We start from the raw sequence: 22,756 nt of genomic DNA, 5'->3' as shown, positions 1-22,756 counted from the left end.
TCACAGAAGCGCTTCACAGGAGGCTCCCCAAGCACTGAGGATGTCACCTAGACAGGGGACGAACATCTGCAACACAAATTCCCAGCTCAGCGAACAGGACCACAACAACGAGCACCCAAGCTACAAATCTTCTCACAAACTTTGAATTTAAATTTCTCTCAAGAAAATGTTGGCTGATTCTCAGAGAAACTCCAAATTACCGTAAAGTCAACCTATTACCAGGTTATCAAGTTTATGCATAACAAGTTTGCATAGGCAACTCATCATGAAGTTGGGCAGAGAAATTTAATAGGAAATTTAAAAGGAAGGGAAAACACAGCAAGAGACCATTTTGTGCTGAAGGGTAGTATTCAAGGAAAACAGTCCTGTGGAGAAGTGATTGTACCCTCACATCTTGAACCAGAAGCACAGTATTCAAATTCTATTCCAGGAACTGATGGTTAAGCAAAACCTGTGAATGCTGCTGAAGCAAATGGATTAGATTCTCGCATTTTCATATTCATTATATATTAACCATTTCACATTTTTAAGTATTTTTCTACATTTTTCAATAATGAGGATATTCATCTTCTATTGCCACTAAATATTACAGCTAAAGAGATTGAATGGTATCCAGTAACTCCCTGCAAAACATTCCTATGGCAACCAGTGAGTGCCAGAGAGATACTTTGTCAGCCATCTTATGGAAAGAAAATTGTAGCCTCTGCCATCACTGCCCATAGCCTTTGACTACAACTTGCATGCGAAAGCAACATTGCCACAGCAACCTATGGACTCTTCAGCAGGCCAGTTGGCTGGATGATCACTATGGAACAGATTGGTGCTAACAGCACTATTCTGGCTAGGGTGGATTCGAGACCAATATTTATCAGAGAACTCAAGAAGAAATAAAAAGATTGAACATTTTTATTTAATGCTGCACCAGGCTTTAGCATGTTTTACCTTGGAAGAGGCAAACTTTTCTGGTAATTTTACACTCCTCCCTTTGACATGTTTTGTAAGATTAAAATTTTACCAGCCTTGCCTTTCTAGCAAACGCCCTAGCAATTAGAAGCACCTTAAGAAAATAATGTGTAAATATAATTACACAAAACAACATACTCAAATATTTTCTCCAGCACTTGAGCAATACATAACATTTCATACAAGCATAATGTGGAGTTAATTAATTTGCCCATTATATAGCATTTTAAAACCTTTTCAGGATACCATTGCATGCCCATGTCAACTGTATGTTTTATATTTTTGCCTTAATATATGAACTACCAAACCCAACACATTAGTAGTTTAAAGAAGCAGTACATTGTACTGTCAATTATAACAAAGAAACTTGGAGAAGGACACAACTCCAGCAAAAGGAATAAAATAAAGTAGGAATTTTGAAAACACCAATATCTTTAAGTTTTGCACATTTGCAAAGCATACATACAACAACTTGCAGACAGTCACAAAATATGCAACGTACTTGTGAGAGTTGGATTTTAATTATTCAGTTTCAAGCTTTTCACCTGAAACTAACAGGCAAGTGGATTAGAAAGAGGAGAAGTAAGTGATCCATAATATTTGTTTATGTTAAACTGCTTGGTAAAAGCTTCAGCAGAATATCCAGTTCATGAGAGTGACGTCTGGATAATATTAAACACCAATTAATCAGTAGGCAATAAATGGGACTCTGGAGTATAATTCCTTACCCAAAAGTTTCTTCCAGGATTTAATAAGGGATTTTGCCAAAGATATGACATCATCTTCTTTACTCTGCTTTCTGATGGCATTTACAGACATTCCAATTCTGGTGGACTGCAAAACAAAAGAACATTACCTACTAACTAAGTTTAATAGTTTGGAAAAGAATTAAAGTAATTCCAAACATGTACAAATTCTACCTGGCTCTTGTAAAAGAATAAGCAAAACTGAAATTAATCTTAATATTATAAAATGAATTGGAAGCCTAGAGAAGACATTTATTCAGTTTTCTAAAAGATGAACAGTACCATTTGTATTTTTAATAACCCATAGTGATGTTTTAAATATAACCTTCTAACAACTCAATGGTTTTCATCCTGCAGATACCCATACTCTCCATAGTATATATTGTTTTAAAATAATAATAGTTGATTTTAACTTGCATTCTATTTTTAAACAAGTTTTTCTGTGTGCATTGAACATGCAAAACACGATTCGTCCTAAATAGCTGGGGAAGTATGATTGTTCTGCAAATTAGAAGTTTGGATAACCAACCACAAATGTCAATCATAAAATCAGAGTATCTGCATTTTTTTTCCTTTTTAAAAACAAACTAGTGGGATACTGCCAACATATTCTGCTTCCTATTATCTTTAGCATGGGCAACTAGGACAAGAATTTCCAACAATGTGAAGCTCACAATATGTATTATCTTTGCGCCAGTTGCACAAGAATGACTACAATTACATAATAATTTGAAACATGTATCCCTTAGTCTGCCACTTAAACAATCAAGCTGATCAACACTCATACATATATTATATAACAGTAAATGCCAGATTGAGAGAGTACTCAAGATAGAAGGCAGCGCAGAAAGCTTGCAGGGGCTAGGCCAATTCCACACTGGAACAACCACACCGGGGCTAGGTTAAATCCACACTGACTGATTAACACAACTCCAACAATAAAGGTCATGTTGCCGCAGTCTTACCAGAACTTAGGGCTGCTCTCTCATTACAGAAACAACTGGTGGCAGTTTAGCCTGAAGGGCACCATGACTCAGGTGAAGGAAAGGTTCAGAAGAAGTCCTTCATGGTAACCTCAGCTGTTGTGGGGATTGAACCTATGCTGTTGGCTTCACTCTGCACCAAAAATCAGCCATCCAACCAACTGCGTTAACCAAATAGAGTAGACTCAACAGTGAACAGACAGACACAGCAGCCTTATTCGAGCAGTCTTCACTGAGCAGACAGAAGATGGGTCAGAAGGAGTGAAGACAGAGAGGAAAAAAAAGAGTTCCCCAACATCTCAGCTAGAGAGCAGGATGCTGTCCCACCACTTTAACTCAACTTAAGCATTCCTAACAACAACCTGCTTGTCATCTGGTAACAGTGAACCATCCCTAATTATCACATTTATATACTCTAAATAATGTATCAAATCTAAACTACAGTTTTTTCATAGATCAATAAACTATCAGAAAATTACTTTCAAATCATCAACTGCCTAACGATGATCACAAACCCTAAGAGCAACAAAAGACTTTATCAAACAACACACAGTATATCTCAATCTAAAACAGAATTCCTAGCTTCAGCCATTCTTCCTGGTACTCCGTAAAAGGTCAATAGAATAACTTAAAAGTGATCCTTCTATAATGTGCATACTTATAAAACTTTCAACAATGCCCTTTTCCTCCATTACATAATTTATAACAAAGTGGTTTGAAATATTCATTATCTGAGAACTGCAGACAGACATTGAGAAATCCTAGAGCTCTTTTATTGTAAATATCTAATTTACATTTGCATTAATAAAGCTTTAGATTAAAATTACACATTCAAATTATTCACGTGGATTTGTTCACATTGATTATTTTTGTATTTGGAAAGACAAGGACTGTTTATGGACAGTCAACATGGCTTTGTGCGTGGGAAATCATGTCTCACAAACTTGATTGAGTTTCTTTGAGGAAGTAACAAAGAGGATTGATGAGGGCAGAGTGGTAGATGTGATCTATATGGACTTCAGTAAGGTGTTCGACAAGGTTCCCCATGGTAGACTGATTAGCAAGGTTAGATCTCAAGGAATACAGGGAGAACTAACCATTTGGATTCAGAACTGGCTCAAAGGTAGAAGACAGAGGGTGGTGGTGGAGGGTTGTTTTTCAGACTGGACGCTTGTGACCAGTGGAGTGCCAGTCCTCTACTTTTTGTCATTTACATAAATGATTTAGATGTGAGCATAAGAGGTACAGTTAGTAAGTTTGCAGATGACACCACAATTGGAGGTGTAGTGGACAGCGAAGAGAGTTACCTCGGATTACAACAGAATCTGGACCAGATGGGCCAATGGGCTGAGAAGTGGCAGATGGAGTTTAATTCAAATAAATGCGAGGTGCTGCATTTTGCGAAAGCAAATCTTAGCAGGACTTATGCACTTAATGGTAAGGTCCTAGGGAGTGTTGCTGAACAAAGAGACCTTGGAATGCAGGTTCATAGCTCCTTGAAAGTGGAGTCGCAGGTAGATAGGATAGTGAAGGTGGTGTTTGGTATGCTTTCCTTTATTGATCAGAGTACTGAGTACAGGAGTTGGGAGGTCATGTTGCGGCTGTACAGGACATTGGTTAGACCACTGTTGGAATATTGCATGCAATTCTGATCTCCTTCCTATCGGAAAGATGTTGTGAAACGTGAAAGGGTTCAGAAAAGATTTACAAGGATGTTGCCAGGTTTGGAGGATTTGAGCTAAAGGGAGAGGCTGAACAGGCTGGGGCTGTTTTCCCTGGAGCGTCGGAGGCTGAGGGGTGACCTTATAGAGGTTCACAAAATTATGAGGGGCATGGATAGGGTAAATAGGCAAAGTCTTTTCCCTGGGGTTGGGGAGTCCAGAACTAGAGGGCATAGGTTTAGGGCGAGAGGGGAAAGATATAAAAGAGACCTCCCAGGCAACTTTTTCACACAAATGGCGGTACGTGTATGGAATGAGCTGCTAGAGGAAGTGGTGGAGGCTGGTACAATTGCAACATTTAAATGGCATTTGGATGGGTATATGAATAGGAAGGGTTTGGAGGGATATGGGCCGGGCACTGGCAGGTGGGACTAGATTGGGTTGGGATGTCTGATCGGCATGGACGGGTTGGACCGAACAGTCTGTTTCCATGCTTTACATCTCTATGACTCTATTAACTAACAAAACTGCTAAGATGGGTTCAAAAGCTGCAGGAGGACAGGAGTCAAGAAGCTTTATTTTGGAAATGGCAACCCAAATTTTGATCAATATGTCAACACATTAACATGTTTATAAATTTAAATAAATATTTAACTATGCTAATATTCAGTAATGGTTTCTGCAATGTTACATTTCAAAGGAAAACTCTTAATGCATAGTAACTGGCTGAACACCGCAAGCCTGAGATAGCACCTGCACACAGTTTATGTGACCACTATTTTAGGAAAAGCCATGTGGCAGAGGCACATTGTTACCACCTGTTTGGAGGGATGGATCAATTCCTTTCCCTGTCATAGTACGCCTCTAACCACAACAATGTTTGAATTTAAAAAGGAGCCAAATTTTGCCAGTTATACACTGGTTTGTATACAGCTTAGTATCAGAAACAAGTCTGTCATGTTCCTGAAGTTAATGAATAGTTTATTGCAAAAACATTAGGAGCAGCAAAAGGTTTAAAATGTACAAATATATCTAACTACTCATCCTGAAAAACAAATGCACACAACTTCTTCCAAGCCTAGAAAAAATATAAAACTCTGGACAGTGCTTATCTTAAAAGTACTTTAAAAATAAGTTAAATTCAGAAAAAACGTTATTCCGTTTTTCCAAATGGTATTCTGCAGGCATTACTTTTCATACAAGCGGCACATACTGAGGCTTCTTCCTGGATCAGTTATGACTGCTAGAATCCCCTTTTCTGGAAACAATGGTGTTGATTTACATTTCTCCAATAAGAACTCTCAAACTTTGATGAGAGGAGTTTCATAGAAAGGGTGAGACCCCCGTGGCAAGTTCTTGCTGACATTTGTTTTCAAAACCTTTTGCCTTCACACAGCCACAAACTAGGTCATGTGACCTCTCTGAACGTATTGCAAACTTAGGAGCTCCATTTGTTTCACTTTTCAAGAGTTCAGATACATACTTTATGATTAAACTTACTATTTTAGATAACACATCTTCATAATAACAGAGGTAAATTATGACACGTAATGAATATTATTTGTTAAATATTCACAGCTAAACACACATTCAGAACTCACATAGGGCAACTGCATCAGATCGCCTCATTTCAATGTGGTACCACAAATCTAATTCCCGATTCACTAACTGTCTCATACCAGAACTTCCTTCCATCATTGACCACAGCAGTGACTGCTTGGTCATAATAAATAGCAAACAAACAGCACAAACCAATTTTATAAATCAAACCATACAATATTTTCCACAAAAATCTAACACGACCCTTATGCTGCTGTCCTCAATTGCCCTGTATAGTCTCCCAAGTAATGACACACCACTTGTTCTGGCAATCGTCCTTCAGTTCGGGAGACTGCTAACAGCCTTGCAGCTCGATTTGATCCAACTCTAGATGGTCTGGGTTTTTCACTTTACCGTTTCAACATAAGCAGGAAAAATGTAGTTAGCTGAAGACAACAGCTACAGTGGATAATGGTAGTGATGAATGCTGTCTTCCTGAGTAAGAACAAGAGGTTCATGCTCCAAGATCCCTCTACCAATCCCACAAGGCAGTAGCTCTTAGACATGTGTCAGTCAACAGTTTGCTGGAATTCAGAGAACCGGCAAGGTTCTATTCATACCCTGCAAGCTAAGATTGCATGACAGAAGTCTGTAGTACAACTGCAGGTCCAGATATTAACAGATATTTTCTAGCACCGCAGTGGAAGCTGAAAGGTCAGTCATTAGAACTTGCACTTTGGATCCAGAAGTATATTCAGAGTTGACCGACACTCGCACAACAGAAAGCAGCAGTTTCAAGGTCTCTACAAAGCCCCTGTGCTAATTAGTACTGGTCTTCTCCACACTTCTGGAGCGTAACTACAAATTTTCTAAGACATGCTAATGCTTCAAATATCGTGTCCATAGCATCTACTTTTTTCTGTAGCATGCCTCAAAAGGGCTTCGAAGCTCATCATCGCAGAGCTGTGCATCTTTAACCTCTGGTGAGCTGGCACCTACACCATGTACACATGATATCTTACCAAGTGCAGATCCATAAGCTAAGCTATTCTCTAAAGTACATTAGTGTGTCAGTATTTGAACTTGCAGTTGTGGGTGAGAGAAAGAAAGTTAACTTCGAACTCACTATCTCCCTGCTCTTCCACCTCAGTCTTTTGTATATGGTCTATTCAGGTTGCGGTTTTATAGTCTGAAAAGAATAGCTGTGACAAGAGGCAACTAGAATGAAAAGCAGGAGATATATGCTTATAAAGCTTTCAGCTTGTAAATCACAAGAATAAGGGGATCAGAATGTGCAAGTGAGGACTTAGGATAAATAAATTGCTAATTTTGATTATTTGAGCCACAGGGCTAGCAAGGGCGTTAGTCATGATGACTCCAATATTAAGCAGCAAAACATTGTTCATTGCACAAAAGGCTTGTCCTCTGCTGGTTATGAGCTGTTACTTCTAATTATGCACCACTTTGTCCAGCAAGAAAAAGACAAGTGTGCCAGTGAGTCTAGTGCAATATATTTGGGTAATGTAGCTGTCACGATTGTATATGTGGCACAACATGCAAAGTCCAACATGTGGCCAAGAGGCTTGAATATGTATTAATGAGGAGAAAGTGAGGTCTGCAGATGCTGGAGATCAGAGCTGAAAATGTGTTGCTGGAACAGCGCAGCAGGTCAGGCAGCATCCAGGGAACAGGAGAATCGACGTTTCGGATTCCTGAAGAAGGCCTTATGCCCAAAACATCGATTCTCCTGTTCCCTGGATGCTGCCTGACCTGCTGCGCTGTTCCAGCAACACATTTTCAGCTATGTATTAATGAGTAATGGCGAGGCGAAGGAATGAACATTAGGCAGCAGACATGATTGAGCAAGACCACCTTAGTACGTGAGTGAGAAGTGTGGAACATTAATTAGAATGCACCTTCCCTTTAAATACGAAAGCCAGCTTCAATTTATGCTACCCTCCCATACTTTTTCATGGTTTATTTGGACTTTCAGGCATTCAATAGCATGCTTAGCACTGATTGAACAATGTCATCATTTAACTTTGTATGCAGCCTGAGTTAGAAGCATCAGACATGGGTCAATTGCGTCATGATCTGCACACTCATCTGAATTGCATTAAACTTTGCAGCCTTTTAATCCTAAACGGATAGAAGTAATTCTTAACTTGCTGTATATTATAGTATTGTAGGAAGAAAAAGGTGATAGAAGTAAATGTAGTAATTGATTCTTAGAAATACAAGATTGTATTTCACATTTTCTTGTTCAGTCGCACAAACAGAAAATATGCATCAATTTGAACAGAATCAGTGTTGTGCCATCTTCTGTTCAAATTTAGAATTAAACTGAAATTTACAAGTCATTGGCTACTCATTAGGTAAACTTGAACTGCAGATAACCTAAATCAGAAACCATTCTGATTTTTTTTTAAAAGCCTTCCAGATCAACACTAAACAGTGTTGCCCAATAGTATTTTTACTGGTCAAATCTTTCTTTACAATAACGTACCACAATTAAAATTAACTGTTGCTTTAAAGTGCTACTCTAACACAAGTTAGGGGATGCATTTTTAAGATGAGAGGAGAAAGTTTTAAAAAGGACAGGGGGGACAACTTTTTGTTTTTACACATAGAGTGGTTGTGTGTGGAATGAACTGCCAAAGGAAGTGGTAAATGCAGGTACAATTACAACGCTTAAGACATTTGGATAAGTACATGAATAGGAAAGGGCTGGAGAGATATGGGCCGAACAGCAGGAAAGTGGCACTTGTTTAGTTTGGTAACATGGTCAGCGTGGGCTGACAGAGGAAGTGGTAGAGGCTGGTACAATTGCAATATTTAGAACATAGAACATAGAAGAATACAGCGCAGTACAGGCCCTTCGGCCCTCGATGTTGCGCCGATCCAAGCCCACCTAACCTACACTAGCCCACTATCCTCCATATGCCTATCCAATGCCCGCTTAAATGCCCATAATGAGGGAGAGTCCACCACTGCTACTGGCAGGGCATTCCATGAACTCACGACTCGCTGAGTAATGAACCTACCCCTAACATCTGTCCTATACCTACCCCCCCTTAATTTAAAGCTATGCCCCCTTGTAATAGCTGACTCCATACGAGGAAAAAGATTCTCACTGTCGACCCTATCTAAACCCCTAATCATCTTATACACCTCTATCAAGTCACCCCTAAACCTTCTTTTCTCCAATGAAAACAACCCCAAGTGCCTCAGCCTTTCCTCATACGATCTTTCTACCATACCAGGCAACATCCTGGTAAACCTCCTCTGCACCCGTTCCAGTGCCTCCACATCCTTCCTATAGTATGGCGACCAAAACTGCACACAATACTCCAGATGTGGCCGCACCAGAGTCTTATACTGCAACATGACCTCAGTACTCTGGAACTCAATTCCTCTACCAATAAAAGCCAGTACGCCATATGCCTTCTTCACCGCACTATTTACCTGGGTGGCAACTTTCAAAGATCTGTGTACATGGACACCAAGATCCCTCTGCTCATCCACACTACCAAGTATCCGACCGTTAGCCCAGTACCCCATCTTTTTATTACTCTTACCAAAGTGAATCACCTCACACTTAGCTACATTGAACTCCATTTGCCACCTTTCTGCATTTGGATGGGTTTATGAATAGGAAGGGTTTGGAGGGATATAGGCTGGGTGTTGGCAGGTGGGACCAGGTTGGGTTGGGATATCAGGTTGGCATGGACAAGTTGGACCGAAGGGTCTGTTTCCATGCTATATGACAATCCAGGAAGTTTAATCATGTTAAAGCAATAACTTTAATTATGGTGACCTTTCAATGTGATAAATTTATCAACATGCAAAATAAACTAACATTTATTTTCACACTTTTTGAACCCATCCTACAGAATTCTTATATTTAAATTTTCTTACTGCAAAAAGACTGAAATTTCATAAGTATGCTGTACGTGTCCCTTGATTTATTTAAAAAGCTTCAAATACATTAAAGGAATTCACTGGAAAGGACAAAAAGAAATAAAAGCTGCATTCTTAATAATTTGTACAAGTCATGAACTGCAACATGAAGATCACAGAGGTTTTTTAAACCATTTCACAATGTTTTAAGAACAAAATGTTTTGTTTTGTTTTAACACTTCTGAACCCAGTTATATAAATCAGATAGAAAGCATCTACTATTCAGTAAAACCTGCTCAATTGAAAGTCATTGGCAAACTATCATTGACAAAAACAAACATGGAAATGCTGAAGCAAAAGCTGACTTGATGCAACAGATTAACACCCAAGACATTGCTCATGATTTATTGGGGGAACTAAGGCAGTAAGACTCTTTAACATGATTCTACACAGCAGAGGCCTTTGGTGCACAACTTTGCTTGGGGACAACAGGTTAAAATTATAAAATTAAAACTTCTGGGTTTAGTGGTTTGATAAGAAAAGATGGAACAAATTCTGTAGCCTGCTGACTGGGAAAACACCCACCTTCAAAATCAGAATGGTGTAAGCTTTCTTGACTCCTTTCAGAAAATTAATTGAATCATGAAAGTTACTAGAATGTTCTTGTGATTACTAATTCATAAAGGATTTTTTCATTCTTAGTAATAGCTTGTCTAAATTAATTTTAATCAAACAGATTTGTTCCAGTAAATAGACAGTGATTACTTTAGCCAATCAAAAAGGCCTGACACAAGATGCATTTTGTGCTTCTGTACAAATTTCAATGCAATATAGAGACCATACACCACTTTCAATCAAGGGATTTTAAAAAAAGACATTGTTAAAATTTTTCAATTCACACTTTTCTGCAAGATACAATATTATCACTCGGGCTTGTATACCAACGACATATTGACTGTGCATTCTATTTGCGATCAGAGAAATGGAAATTACCTAATAATGTTTAGTTATCAGACGTTCAAAGTAGTTTGGTTTATAATAATCTGCAAAGATTTACATATAGAAAACGGATCAACATAAATATTCAAATGACGATAAACCACAGAAGGGCCACATTGATAGTATAAAAATGTTACAATCCATATCACTGTTATAACACTGGACCAGCAACCCTGACATCATGAATTCAAATCTCACCCACAAAAGTTATAAAACTGAATTCAGTAAAATGAGTCAATTGTGGGCTAGTACCAGGAAACATAATCATGAAAGGTTCCAGATTATCATAAAAGCCCAACTGGCTCACAAAGCAGAACCTGTCTTCCCTACCTGGTCTGGCCTACAAGTGACTCCAGTCCCACGCTACATGGTTGACTCAAAGCCCTCACAGATGAATTCAGTAGATTCTGGTGGGACAATATCATAAAGACTTTGATACATTTTTAAAGTAGATAATGATCTTGGTAAAATGGCAACTCTTACGGTTTAAAAAAAAGAGTAACTATAGATCCTATTGTACTCACTAAAAAATTGCATTAAGCACTACATAAATTTTGACATTTATATAATGATGCAGAACTGGTGATCATTAACTAGAAGCCCACAATTTATATCTCTCCTGATTTGTCTTACACTGGCATCAATGGAAACAAAAACATTATCTGGAAGAATGTAAAACAAGCTTCAAAACTGCTATATCCGCTATCACAAAGAGTGAAGTTATATTTTTGGAGTAGTATAAAACTCTGCAATGTTCACAGTGTTCAAATTGTGCAATGATTGTTATTAGTAGAGTTAACAGAAGCATAGACAACATTTTATGGTGGAACAGGAGCTAACAGTTAAGGAGAAAGTTCCATCATGTGAAGGCATAGCAACTAAAAAAAGGTAGCGCTACAGATTGAGCAGAACTAAATTAAATGATAAAGGTAAAACTCTATTTCATGCTAGCACATTCAACTAGATATAGGAATAGATTTTCATTGATTTTTCACAATTCTCAACTGTGTTCAGACTTTGTTCTCAAGACAGCGTACCTGCAATAATTCCAAAGTCATGGGAATGCTCTTTAATTCCTTCAGCAAGTCCATGGCCCCCACCTGTAAAACACCACAATACACCTTTTAAAAACACAGACTAAGTAGTCACCAAGCCAGGTTAAACAATAGACCGAACATATAAATAAAAAATTTAGTCTTCTACTCATCAGAACAAGGTACAAGAATACTAATTTCAGAGGAAAACTAACATTTATACTGTATGACAGTAGTGTGACTGCTTCGCAAGCGGACTTTGATTGACAGAGGCCTCTTCACGGACAATGTGCCAGTTTGAGATTTGGAGATATTGCATTTTGTTCTTTCATCCAAACTATTTATATATATTGTGAAAGCTGGGGCCCTAGCATAATTCCTTATGGTATCCCACTAGTCACCACCTGCCATTCAGAAAAAAAGGTTCCTATCTGCCAACTAGTTTCCTCTACATTTAAATACACTAACCCAATTCTATGCACTTAAATTTTACACACTAATCTCTCTGTGGGACTTTAACAAGTCTCCTGAAAATTCAAATAAACCATATTAACTCTACCATTTACATCCTCAAAATAATTCCAGTAATTTGTCAAGCGTGATTTCCCCTTCATAAATCCATGCTGACTCTGCCACTGTTTTTTAAATGTTCAGCTATTCTTTTGTAATGGATTCCAGCATTTTCCGCACTACCAATATTAGGCTAACTAGTCTATAATTTCTGGTTTTCTTTTTGCCTCCCTTCTTAAACAGAGTGGTAATATTAGCTACTCTTCAATCTACAGGAACCATTCCAGAGTCTCCGGAATATTGGAAGATGATCAGCATTGCATCCACTATTTCTAGGGCTATTTCCTCAAGTATTCAGATGCAGATTTTCAACACCTGAGGATTTATTTGCCTCCGATCCTATCAATTTCTCCAAAATCATTTCCCAATTAATATGGATTTCCTTCAGTTCCTCTCTCAGTAAAACCTGTTTTTTCACCACCCCCACCCAAACATTTGTGGAATGTTACTTTCGTTCTCCTTTGTGAAAACAGAAATGAAATATCAATTTAGTGCATTATAATTTTTCTCCCATTATAAATTTACTTGTTTATAACTATAAGGGATTTTTACATCTTCACCAATCTTTTTCTCTTCACATACCTATTGAAATTTTAACATAGTCAGTTTTTATGTCCCCCACAAACTTACCCTCAATCTAGTTTCCCTTTCTTAATAAATACCCTTGCCTCCTTTGCTGAATTCTAAACTGCTACCAGTCCTCAGATCTGTTGCATTTTTTGCTAATTGTCATGCCTCTTCCTTAGAACTAATACTAATTTCCCTTGAAAGTCACAGTTTGGCTAATTTTCCTGTCTTGCTTTGGTGCCAGACAGGAACGAATTGTTGCAGTTCACCCATGCACTCTTCAAATGTTTGCCAATGTCTTTTCACCCTCATCTCAAACTAATGACTCCCAATCTATCATAGCTATTTTGTGCCTCATTTCATAGTATCTATTAAGATTCAGTTCCCTCGTCTCAGAATCAATAAAATAAATAAAATCCACAGTTGGAAAGAGTCATAAAGAATAGAAACAGGCCCTTTGGCCCATCATGTCTACACCAAGAAAAATAGTAATGCAATTTATACAAAAATAAATGAAGTATCATTATGGAGTCTAAGAGTTCTACAGCATGGAGACAGGCCCGTTGGCCCAAACTGGTCCATGTCGACCGAAATGTTCATTCATGCTAATGCACTTGGCCCATGCCCTTCTAAACCATTCCTATCCAAGTATTTGTATAAATGCCTTTTAAATGTTGTTAATATTCCTGCCTCAACCACTTCCACTGGCAGCTCCTTCTATATGTGCAAAATGTTGCCCTTTGATTCTTTCCCACCTGATCTTAAACTGATGCTTAAATTGAGCAGAGCAATGGCAGTTGGACGTTAGTTCAGATAAACACAAAGTGATGCATTCTGGGAGGTCTAATAACGGAATGATATACAATGGATGGGAACCAAAATTGTAGTTCGAGTATAGAAAAGGTTGAGAGTAGGGAGGTCTGAAATCAAGTTTCAGGGATGCAAGATGGCACCGGCAAGCAAGAAGTTGGCTTGAGGTGTGTCTACTTCAATGCCAGGAGCATCCGGAATAAGGTGGGTGAACTTGCAGCATGGGTTGGTACCTGGGACTTCGATGTTGTGGCCATTTCGTAGACATGGATAGAGCAAGGACAGGAATGGTTGTTGCAGGTTCCAGGATTTAGATATTTCAGTAAGAACAGAGAAGATGGTAAAAGAGGGGGAGGTGTGGCATTGTTGGTCAAGGGCAGTATTACAGATGTAGAAAGGATGTTTGGGGACTCGTCAACTGAGGTAGTATGGACTGAGGTTAGAAACAAGAAAGGAGAGGTCACCCTGTTGGGAGTTTTCTATAGGCCTCCGAATAGTTCCAGAGATGTAGAGGAAAGGAAAGATGATTCTCGATAGGAGTGAGAGACACAGGGTAGTTGTCATGGGGGACTTCAACTTTCCAAATATTGACTGGGAACACGATAGTACGAGTACTATAGATGGGTCAGCTTTTGTCCAATGTGTACAGGAGAGCTTCCTGACACAGTATGCAGACAGGCCAACAAGGGGCGAAGCCACATTAGATTTGGTACTGGGTAATGAGCCCGGCCAGGTATTAGACTTGGACGTAGGTGAGCAATTTGGTGGTAGTGATCACAAATCTGTTGTTTACTTTAGTGATAGAATGGGATAGGTGCATACCACTGGGCAAGAGTTACAGCTGGGGGAAAGACAATTACGATGAGATTAGGCAAGATTTAGAAAGCATAGGATGGGGAAGGAAACTGCAGGTGATGGGCACATTAGAAATGTGGAGCTTATTCAAGGAAATGCTCCTGAGTGTCCTGGATAAGTATGTACCTGTCAGGCAGGGAGGAAACTGTAGAATGCGGGAGCCATGGTTTATGAAGGAAGTGGAATCTCTGGTCAAGAGGAGGAAGAAGGAGGCTTATGTTAGGATGAGATGTGAAGGCTCAGTTAGGGTGCGTGAGGGTTACAAGGTAGTCAGGAAAGACCTAAAATGAGAGAGCTCAGAAAAGCCAGGAGGAGACATGAGAAGTTGTTGGCGGATAGGATCAGGGTAAACCCCAAGGCTTTCTATAGGTATTTAAGGAAGAATGATGAGAGTAAGATTAGGGCCAATCAAGGATAGTAGTGGGAAGTTGTGTGTGGAGTCAGAGGAGATAGGGGAAGCACTAAATTAATATTTTTTGACAGTATTCACTCTAGAAAACGACAATGTTGTCGAGGAGAATACGGAGATACAGGCTACTAGACTACGTGTGATTGAGGTTCACAAGGAAGAGGTATTAGAAATCCTGTAGAGTGTGAAAATAGATAAGTCCCCTGGGTTGGATGGGATTTATCCAAGGATTCTCTGGGAAGCCAGGGAGGAGATTGCCAAGCCTTTGGCATTGATCTTTAAATCGTCATTATCTACAGGAACAGTGCCAGAAGACTCGAGGATAGCAAATGTGGTTCCCCTGTTCAAGAAGGGGAGTAGAGACAACCCTGGTAATTATAGACCAGTGAGCCATACTTCAGTTGTTGGTAAAGTGTGGGAAAAGATTATAAGAGATAGGATTTATAATCATCTAGAAAAGAATAATTTGATTAGGGATAGTCAGCACGGTATTGTGAAGGGTAGGTCGTGCCTCACAAACCTTATCGAGTTCTTTTAGAAGGTGACCAAACAGGTGGATGAGAGTAAACCGGTTGATGTGCTGTATATGGATTTCAGCAAGGCGTTTGATAAGTTTCCCCACAGTAGGCTATTGTACAAAATGCGGAGGAATGGGATTGTGGGAGATATAGTAGTTTGGATCAGTAATTGGCTTGCTGAAAGAAGACAGAGGGTGGTGGTTGATGTGAAATGTTCATCCTGGAGTCCAGTTACTAGTGGTGTACTGCAAGGGTCAGTGTTGGGTCCACTGTTGTTTGTCATTTGTATAAACGACCTGGATGAGGGAGTAGAAGTGTGGGTTAGTACATTTGCAGACAACACTAAGGTCGGTGGAGTTGTGGATAGTGACGAAGGATGCTGTAGGGTACAGAGAGACATAGATAAGCTGCAGAGCTGGGCTGAGAGGTGGCAAATGGAGTTTAATGCGGACAAGTGTGAGGTGATTCACTTTGGTCGGAATAACCAGAATGCAAAGTACTGGGCCAAAGGTAAGATTCTGGTAGTGTAGATGAGCAGAGAGATCTCGGTGTCCATGTACACAGATCCTTGAAAGTTGACACCCAGGTTGACAGGGTTGTTAAGAAGACAGTGTTTTAGCTTTTATTAATAGAGGGATCGAGTTACGGAACCATGAGGTTATGCTGCAGCTATACAAAACTCTGGTGCGGCCGCATCTGGAGTATTGTGTACAGTTCTGGTCACCACATTATAAGAAGGATCTGGAAGCTTTGGAAAGGTTGCAGAGGAGATTTACTAGGATGTTGCCTGGTATGGAGGGAAGGTCTTACGAGGAAAGGCTGAGTGACTTGAGGCTGTTTTCGTTAGAGAGAAGAAGGTTGAGAGGTGACTTAATAGAGACATATAAGATAATCAGAGGGTTAGATAGGGTGGACAGGGAGAGCCTTTTTCTAAGTATGATGACGGTGAGCACGAGGGGGCATAGCTTTAAATTAAGGGGTGACAGATATAGGACAGATGTCAGAGGTAGTTTCTTTACTCAGAGAGTAGTAAGGGTATGGAATTCTTTGCCTGCAACGGTAGTAGATTCGCCAACTTAAAGTACATTTAAGTCGTCATTGGACAAGCATATGGACGTACATGAATAGTGTAGGTTAGATGGGCTTCAGATTGGTATGACAGGTCGGCGCAACATCGAGGGCCGAAGGGCCTGTACTGCACTGTAATGTTCTATGTTCTATGTAATGAATCATAGGTTCTGAGGGAGTACCGAGGAACGACAAGACTTTGGTGTAAAAGTCCATAGACTCCTGAAGGTGTCAGTACAAGTAAACAGGGTGGTGAAGGCGGCAGATGAATGTTGGCCTTTATTAGCTGAGTCATAGGATATAGGAGCGAAAAAGTCTTGTTACAGCTTCATCAAACATTGGTTCAGGCAGAGGTGGAATACTGTGTGCAGTTCAAATATCAGAAGGACAGGATTGCAGGGTGCAGACCAGGTTCATCAGGATATTGGCAGAAAGTGAGGACTGCAGATGCTAGACAGTCAGAACTGAAAACTGTGGTGCTGGAAAAGCACAGGTCAGGCCGCATCTGAGAAACAGGAATGTTGAGCCCTTCATCAGGAATGTGGTTGGTTTGGGGGGGGCGATAGATAGGGTGGGGAGGGACATGTGTCTCTGGTGGTGGGGGTCTGATAGTGGATGGTGGAAATGGCAAAGAATAATGCACTATAGAACCCCCCCCCGGTCCTCACCTTCCACTCTACTAATATTCGGCTGTAGTACACTATCCTCTGCCATCTACAATCAGACACCACCACCAGAGACATATTTCCCTCCCACTCCAATCTGCACTTTGCTGAGACCATTCCCTTCATGACTCCCTTGTTAGGTCCACGCCACCCATCCACCACACCCAGCACCCTCCCTTGCCGTCGCAGGAGGTGTAAAACCTGCGGCCACACCTTCCCCCTCACCTCAGTCCAAGGCCCAAAAGGATCTTTTCACATCTAACACAGATTTTCCTGCACATCCATCCACCTCATCTACTGTGTCCATTGCTCTCGATGTGGTCTCCTCAACATTGGGAAGACAGCAAACCAACATGCAGTGTTTCAGGGAACATCTGAGATAAATGCACCAAACAATCCTTCAGCCCTGTGGCTGACCACTGCGCTTCCTACTCCGCTAAGGACATGCAAGTTCTAGGCCTCCTCCACTGCCAAATCCAAACCAAGTGCCAATTAGAGGAAGAACGCCTCATCTTCCACCTTAGTACCCATCAATCACACAGCATCAACGTTGACTTCAGTAGTTTCCAAAACTCCCCTCCCTCCACCTCATCCCAGATCCAACCTTCCAACTTGGTACTGCCCTCTTGACCTCTCCATCTTCCTCCCCACCTATCTGCTTCACCCTCCTACTGACTATCACAATCAACCTCCACCTGCACTTACGCACCTTTCAGAACAGGTAAATGGGTTTAGTGCAGAGTCGTGTTTGCACTTCAAGAATAAATCTCTACTGAATGATGTTTGTAGTAGTTTAACTCAACATTGGTAGTATTCTTTATATTTCCCAATCAAATATAAAACAAAACTCAACATTAATACTTAAAATTAATCTGCAGGTTCAAGTACTTTCCTTGCAAGAATAGCTATCCCAATAAATGGCCCATTGGACAGACAGAATTCATTGTTGAATTTCCTGCTTTTCAAAGTGATTGGCTCCTGCTTTCCTGGAGAACTGAATGCAATATAGTGGTGATTCTACAATCACTAAACAATCATGCATGTTCCTCGTGCATGAATTAACAGAATTCTGAGCATTTAGAGCAAGTCAAAGCCATGAAAATACTGAACAAGGGTATAGAAACTCACTGTTCAGCAATGGATACTGGCCCAATAAAAAGATAAATGTACTGCCTAGAACAAAAAGAATTCAGAAAATTAACTTTCTCATTGACCAACTGCTAAATCACAGGGTTAATTCTTAATTAATTTTTTAATTGTTTTTGTAGCATTTTCTGTTTCCTAAACAAAACAGTTACATCAAAAATTATTAATATTGCCCCCGGTGAAATGTGCATCTACTCAATAATATGAATCGTAGAAATACCACCTCATTGCAACAGTGGTGCCAGAGGGTAGATATAAATTTTTGGAAATCCCAGTTTACATGCTTCTTTATTAAGGAAAGTCTCTTGTAGTGAAAAAGAATAAGTGGTTCAGTCCAAATTAATTTCATGTGGATAACTCCAAACAATGAGTTGTCTCATCATTTGTTGATGAATTTTACATCCTTTACTGGTCATGAAAAGCTTCCAGCGAAAGGCGCATTATTGTCACCTTTATGTGAAAAATTAGCAAATGTAATAATTTCAGCAGGCAAATAAGTAATCACAGAATCAACCAAATTACAAGTAGCGAAAAAAAGGATAGATTGCTATGTCAAATTTCATTTCATTTATGTAATCCCTTTCTTGATCCCAGGACACAAATCACACCACAACCAAATCATTATTTTGTGGTATAGTTTCTATTTCGTATGCAAATACAGAAACCATTTTAGAACATAGAACAATAAAGCACAGGAGCGAGCCCTTCAGCCCACAATGTTGTACCGAACATGAAACCAAATTAAACTAATCCCTTCTGCCTGCCCTTGGTCCATATGCCTCCATTTCTTGCATATTCATGTGCTAATCTAAACGCCTTTTCAACACCTCTATTGTATTTGCCTCCACCACTACTCCTAGCAGTGCATTCCAGTCTCCCACCACACTGTGTTAAAAAACTTGCCCCTCATCTCCTTTGAACTTTCTTTCTCTCACCTTAAGTGCATGCACTAGTATTAGACATTTCAACTCCGGGAAAAAAAGATTCTGATCATCAACCCTAACTATGCATTGATAATTTTATAGATCCCTATCAAATCTCCTCTCAGCATTGCCGCTCCAAAGAAAACAACAGAGTCTTTCTAGCCTCCCTTATAACTCATACCCTCTAATCCAGTCAGTATCCTGGTAAACCTCTTCTGAACCCGCTCCATAGCTCGCACATCCTTCCTGTTAAGTGGCAACCAGAATTGAATGCAATATTCTAAGTGTGGCCTAACTAAAGTCTTATAAAGCTGCAACATGACATAATTCTTGTACTCAATTCCATGACCAATAAAGGCAAGCATTTCATATGCCTTCTTTATCACCCTATCTACTTGCATGGCCACTTTCAACGATTTTGCTTTTCGTACAGAAAGCTGCAATAGTCACAGAGACCAATTTTAACTATTGACAGTGTCTGAAGTACTGTACGGTTTTGGTTTCCTCACTTAAGGATGACCATAAGTACATGAGAAAAAGTTCAAATAATGTCCACATAACTTCTTCAGCCCAGCAATCAGTCATTTTATGAAAAGGTGAACAGGTTGAGCCTGCATCAACTTGAGTTTAAATGAATAAGCAGTGATCATATTGAAATTTATAAAATTCCAGAGGGGACTGGACAGATGGACACCAACAGGATGTTTCACTTTGTGGGAAAGACTAGATCTGAGAAACACAATTCAAAAATAAAGAAACTGCCCATTTCGATTAAGAGGAGAACCATTTCTTTCTTAGGGTCATTACATATTATTAAGGACAAGGTAGACTGACTCCATTGTAAATCAAGAATGTAAGATAGAGGGTTGGTCAGAAAGGTAGAGTTGAGGCCACAATCTGATCAGCCATAATCTTATCAAATGGCAGAAGAGGTTCAAAGAGCTGAATATCCTACTCCTGTTTATAATTTGCATGTATGTACAAACTAGAACAACTGAATTGTATACATGCACTTATGAAAAACCATATCACTGGTCCAAATCTCAAACTCTTTAGACAACTGTACAACTCAGATGTGTTGTGGATAAAGTTTGAGAGAAGATTTGTAGCTCGGGTGCTCGTTGCTGCAGTTCTGTTCGCCGAGCTGGAAGTTTTTGTTGCAAACGATTCGTCCCCTGTCTAGGTGACATCCTCAGTGTTTGGGAGCCTCCTGTGAAGCGCTTCTGTGGTGTTTCCTCCAGCATTTATAGTGGCCTGTCCCTGCCGCTTCCGGTTGTCAGTTTCAGCTGTCTGCTGTAGTGGCCGGTATATTGGGTCCAGGTCTATGTGTTTGTTGATGGAGTTTGTGGATGAGTGCCATGCTTCTAGGAATTCCCTGGCTGTTCTTTGTTTCACTTGCCCTATAATGGTAGTGTTGTCCTAGTCAAATTCATGTTGCTTGTCGTCTGCGTGTGTGGCTACTAGGGATAGCTGGTCGTGTCGTTTCATGGCTAGTTGATGTTCGCGGATGCGGATCGTTAGCTGTCTTCCTGTTTGTCCTATATAGTGTTTTGTGCAGTCCTTGCATGGGATTTTGTACACTACATTAGTTTTGCTCATGCTGGGTATCAGGTCCTTCGTTCTGGTGAGTTGTTGTCTGAGAGTGGCTGTTGGTTTGTGTGCTGTTATAAGTCCTAGTGGTCGCAGTAGTCTGGCTGTCATTTCAGAGATGTTCTTGATGTATGGTAGCGTGGCTAGTCCTTTGGGTTGCGGCATATCCTCGTTCTGTTGTCTTTCCCTTAGGCATCTGTTGATGAAATTGCGAGGATATCCGTTTTTGGCGAATACCTTGTATAGGTGTTCCTCTTCCGCTTTTTGCAGTTCTGGTGTGCTGCAGTGTGTTGTGGCTCTTTTGAATAGTGTCTTGATGCAACTTCGTTTGTGTGTATTGGGGTGGTTGCTTTCATAGTTCAGGACTTGGTCTGTGTGTGTGGCTTTCCTGTGTACCTTAGTGGACCCGATACCCAGCATGAGCAAAACTGATGTAGTGTACAAAATCCCATGCAAGGACTGTACAAAACACTATATAGGACAAACAGGAAGACAGCTGACGATCCGCATCCACGAACATCAACTAGCCACGAAACGAACGACCAGCTATCCCTAGTAGCCACACACGCAGACGATAAGCAACATGAATTTGACTGGGACAACACTACCATTATAGGGCAAGCGAAACAAAGAACAGCCAGGGAATTCCTAAAAGCATGGCACTCATCCACAAACTCCATCAACTAACACATAGACCTGGACCCAATATACCGGCCACAACAGCGGACAGCTGAAACTGACAACCGGAAGCGGCAGGGACAGGCCACTATAAATGCCGGAGGAAACACCACAGAAGCGCTTCACAGGAGGCTCCCAAACACTGAGGATGTCACCTAGACAGGGGACGAAACGTTTGCAACAAAAACTTCCAGCTCGGCGAACAGAACCACAGTGTTATGGATAATTGAAAAGAAATGCAAAATAGGCAAGAGGTCTTTTGGCACAGTGATAGTGTCCCTGCCTCATCAAGTCATGATCCCAAGTGTTGGTGGCCACCTGCATTCATACTGTTGTTAAATAGATTATCAAGCCGCAATACTTCCAACACTGGCAGACAGAAAGACTGGAAATGATTTCTGATCAGTGATATCTTCTAAAGATCACTGGAGCCTCTGGTATCATTATGCAGAGAATGAGACCAGAATATGTAAAATTGCATGTTGCCATAAAAATCAAACTCCAGAATTTATTGATATTTGTGGAGCTAAGCCGATATACAATTTTATTTTTTATAGGGATCCTGCAATAATTAGAAGTCTTTAATTTCATATAAACACAGGAAGTAAAAAAGGGGATTCTGACTATTTGCGTTTCTGTAGCAGCATGTGGATAATCAAAAGTCAATTGTCTTTAGTTCCAAAGAGTTGATACAGGATGAATTCACAAGGATTTCATACTCTGTATCCTGTTGCTTTATGTCACATATTCTCTGGGTTCAGAGAATTGGATTTTGAGAGCTCCACAAATCTGTATTTGGTATACCTACCCACCATCTAGGTAAATGCAGTGAGATAAAACAAAAAGCTTTGTTACTCTAATTTGGCTCACTGGAACTGAACAGAAACTATCATGATCATGCCTCAGATGGGCAAAAGAATATATTCACTGTCAGGTTCAAGCTGTAAACTAACAGAAAATGTTAACCCATGAGTACACAACCATTGTTCAACAGAAACAACATACTTATATCAATCATACCCTATTATTCTTGTTGAAATCAAATAATAAAAACTATTCTCCTACTAATATTCAAAAATGGGAGGGGGAGGAGGTGGGGATCAATGTTGCTTCCCACTGCCAGGAACCCAGG

The 22,756-nt window shown here is 40.1% G+C and overlaps 1 protein-coding gene across 1 annotated transcript in view; it reads right to left on the bottom strand.

Annotated features, from left to right (window-relative positions):
• Positions 1 to 22,756, bottom strand: part of tcea1 (transcription elongation factor A (SII), 1) — an 85,071-nt gene that overhangs the window by 50,618 nt on the left and 11,697 nt on the right. The window contains exons 2-3 of the mRNA XM_043688334.2: positions 11,829 to 11,891; positions 1,692 to 1,797 (exon numbers count right to left, since the gene is read on the bottom strand). Of these exons, the coding sequence (XP_043544269.2) occupies positions 1,692 to 1,797; positions 11,829 to 11,891 (169 nt within the window). The remainder of the gene's footprint in view (positions 1 to 1,691; positions 1,798 to 11,828; positions 11,892 to 22,756) is intronic.

The sequence above is a fragment of the Chiloscyllium plagiosum genome, unplaced genomic scaffold, assembly GCF_037043375.1.
Source record: "Chiloscyllium plagiosum isolate Xiang-an unplaced genomic scaffold, Cpla_swu_hap1 HiC_scaffold_4, whole genome shotgun sequence".
NCBI lineage: Eukaryota > Metazoa > Chordata > Chondrichthyes > Orectolobiformes > Hemiscylliidae > Chiloscyllium > Chiloscyllium plagiosum.
Note: the sequence above shows the minus strand (reverse complement) of the source record. Positions and strands in the feature narration are given on the sequence as shown.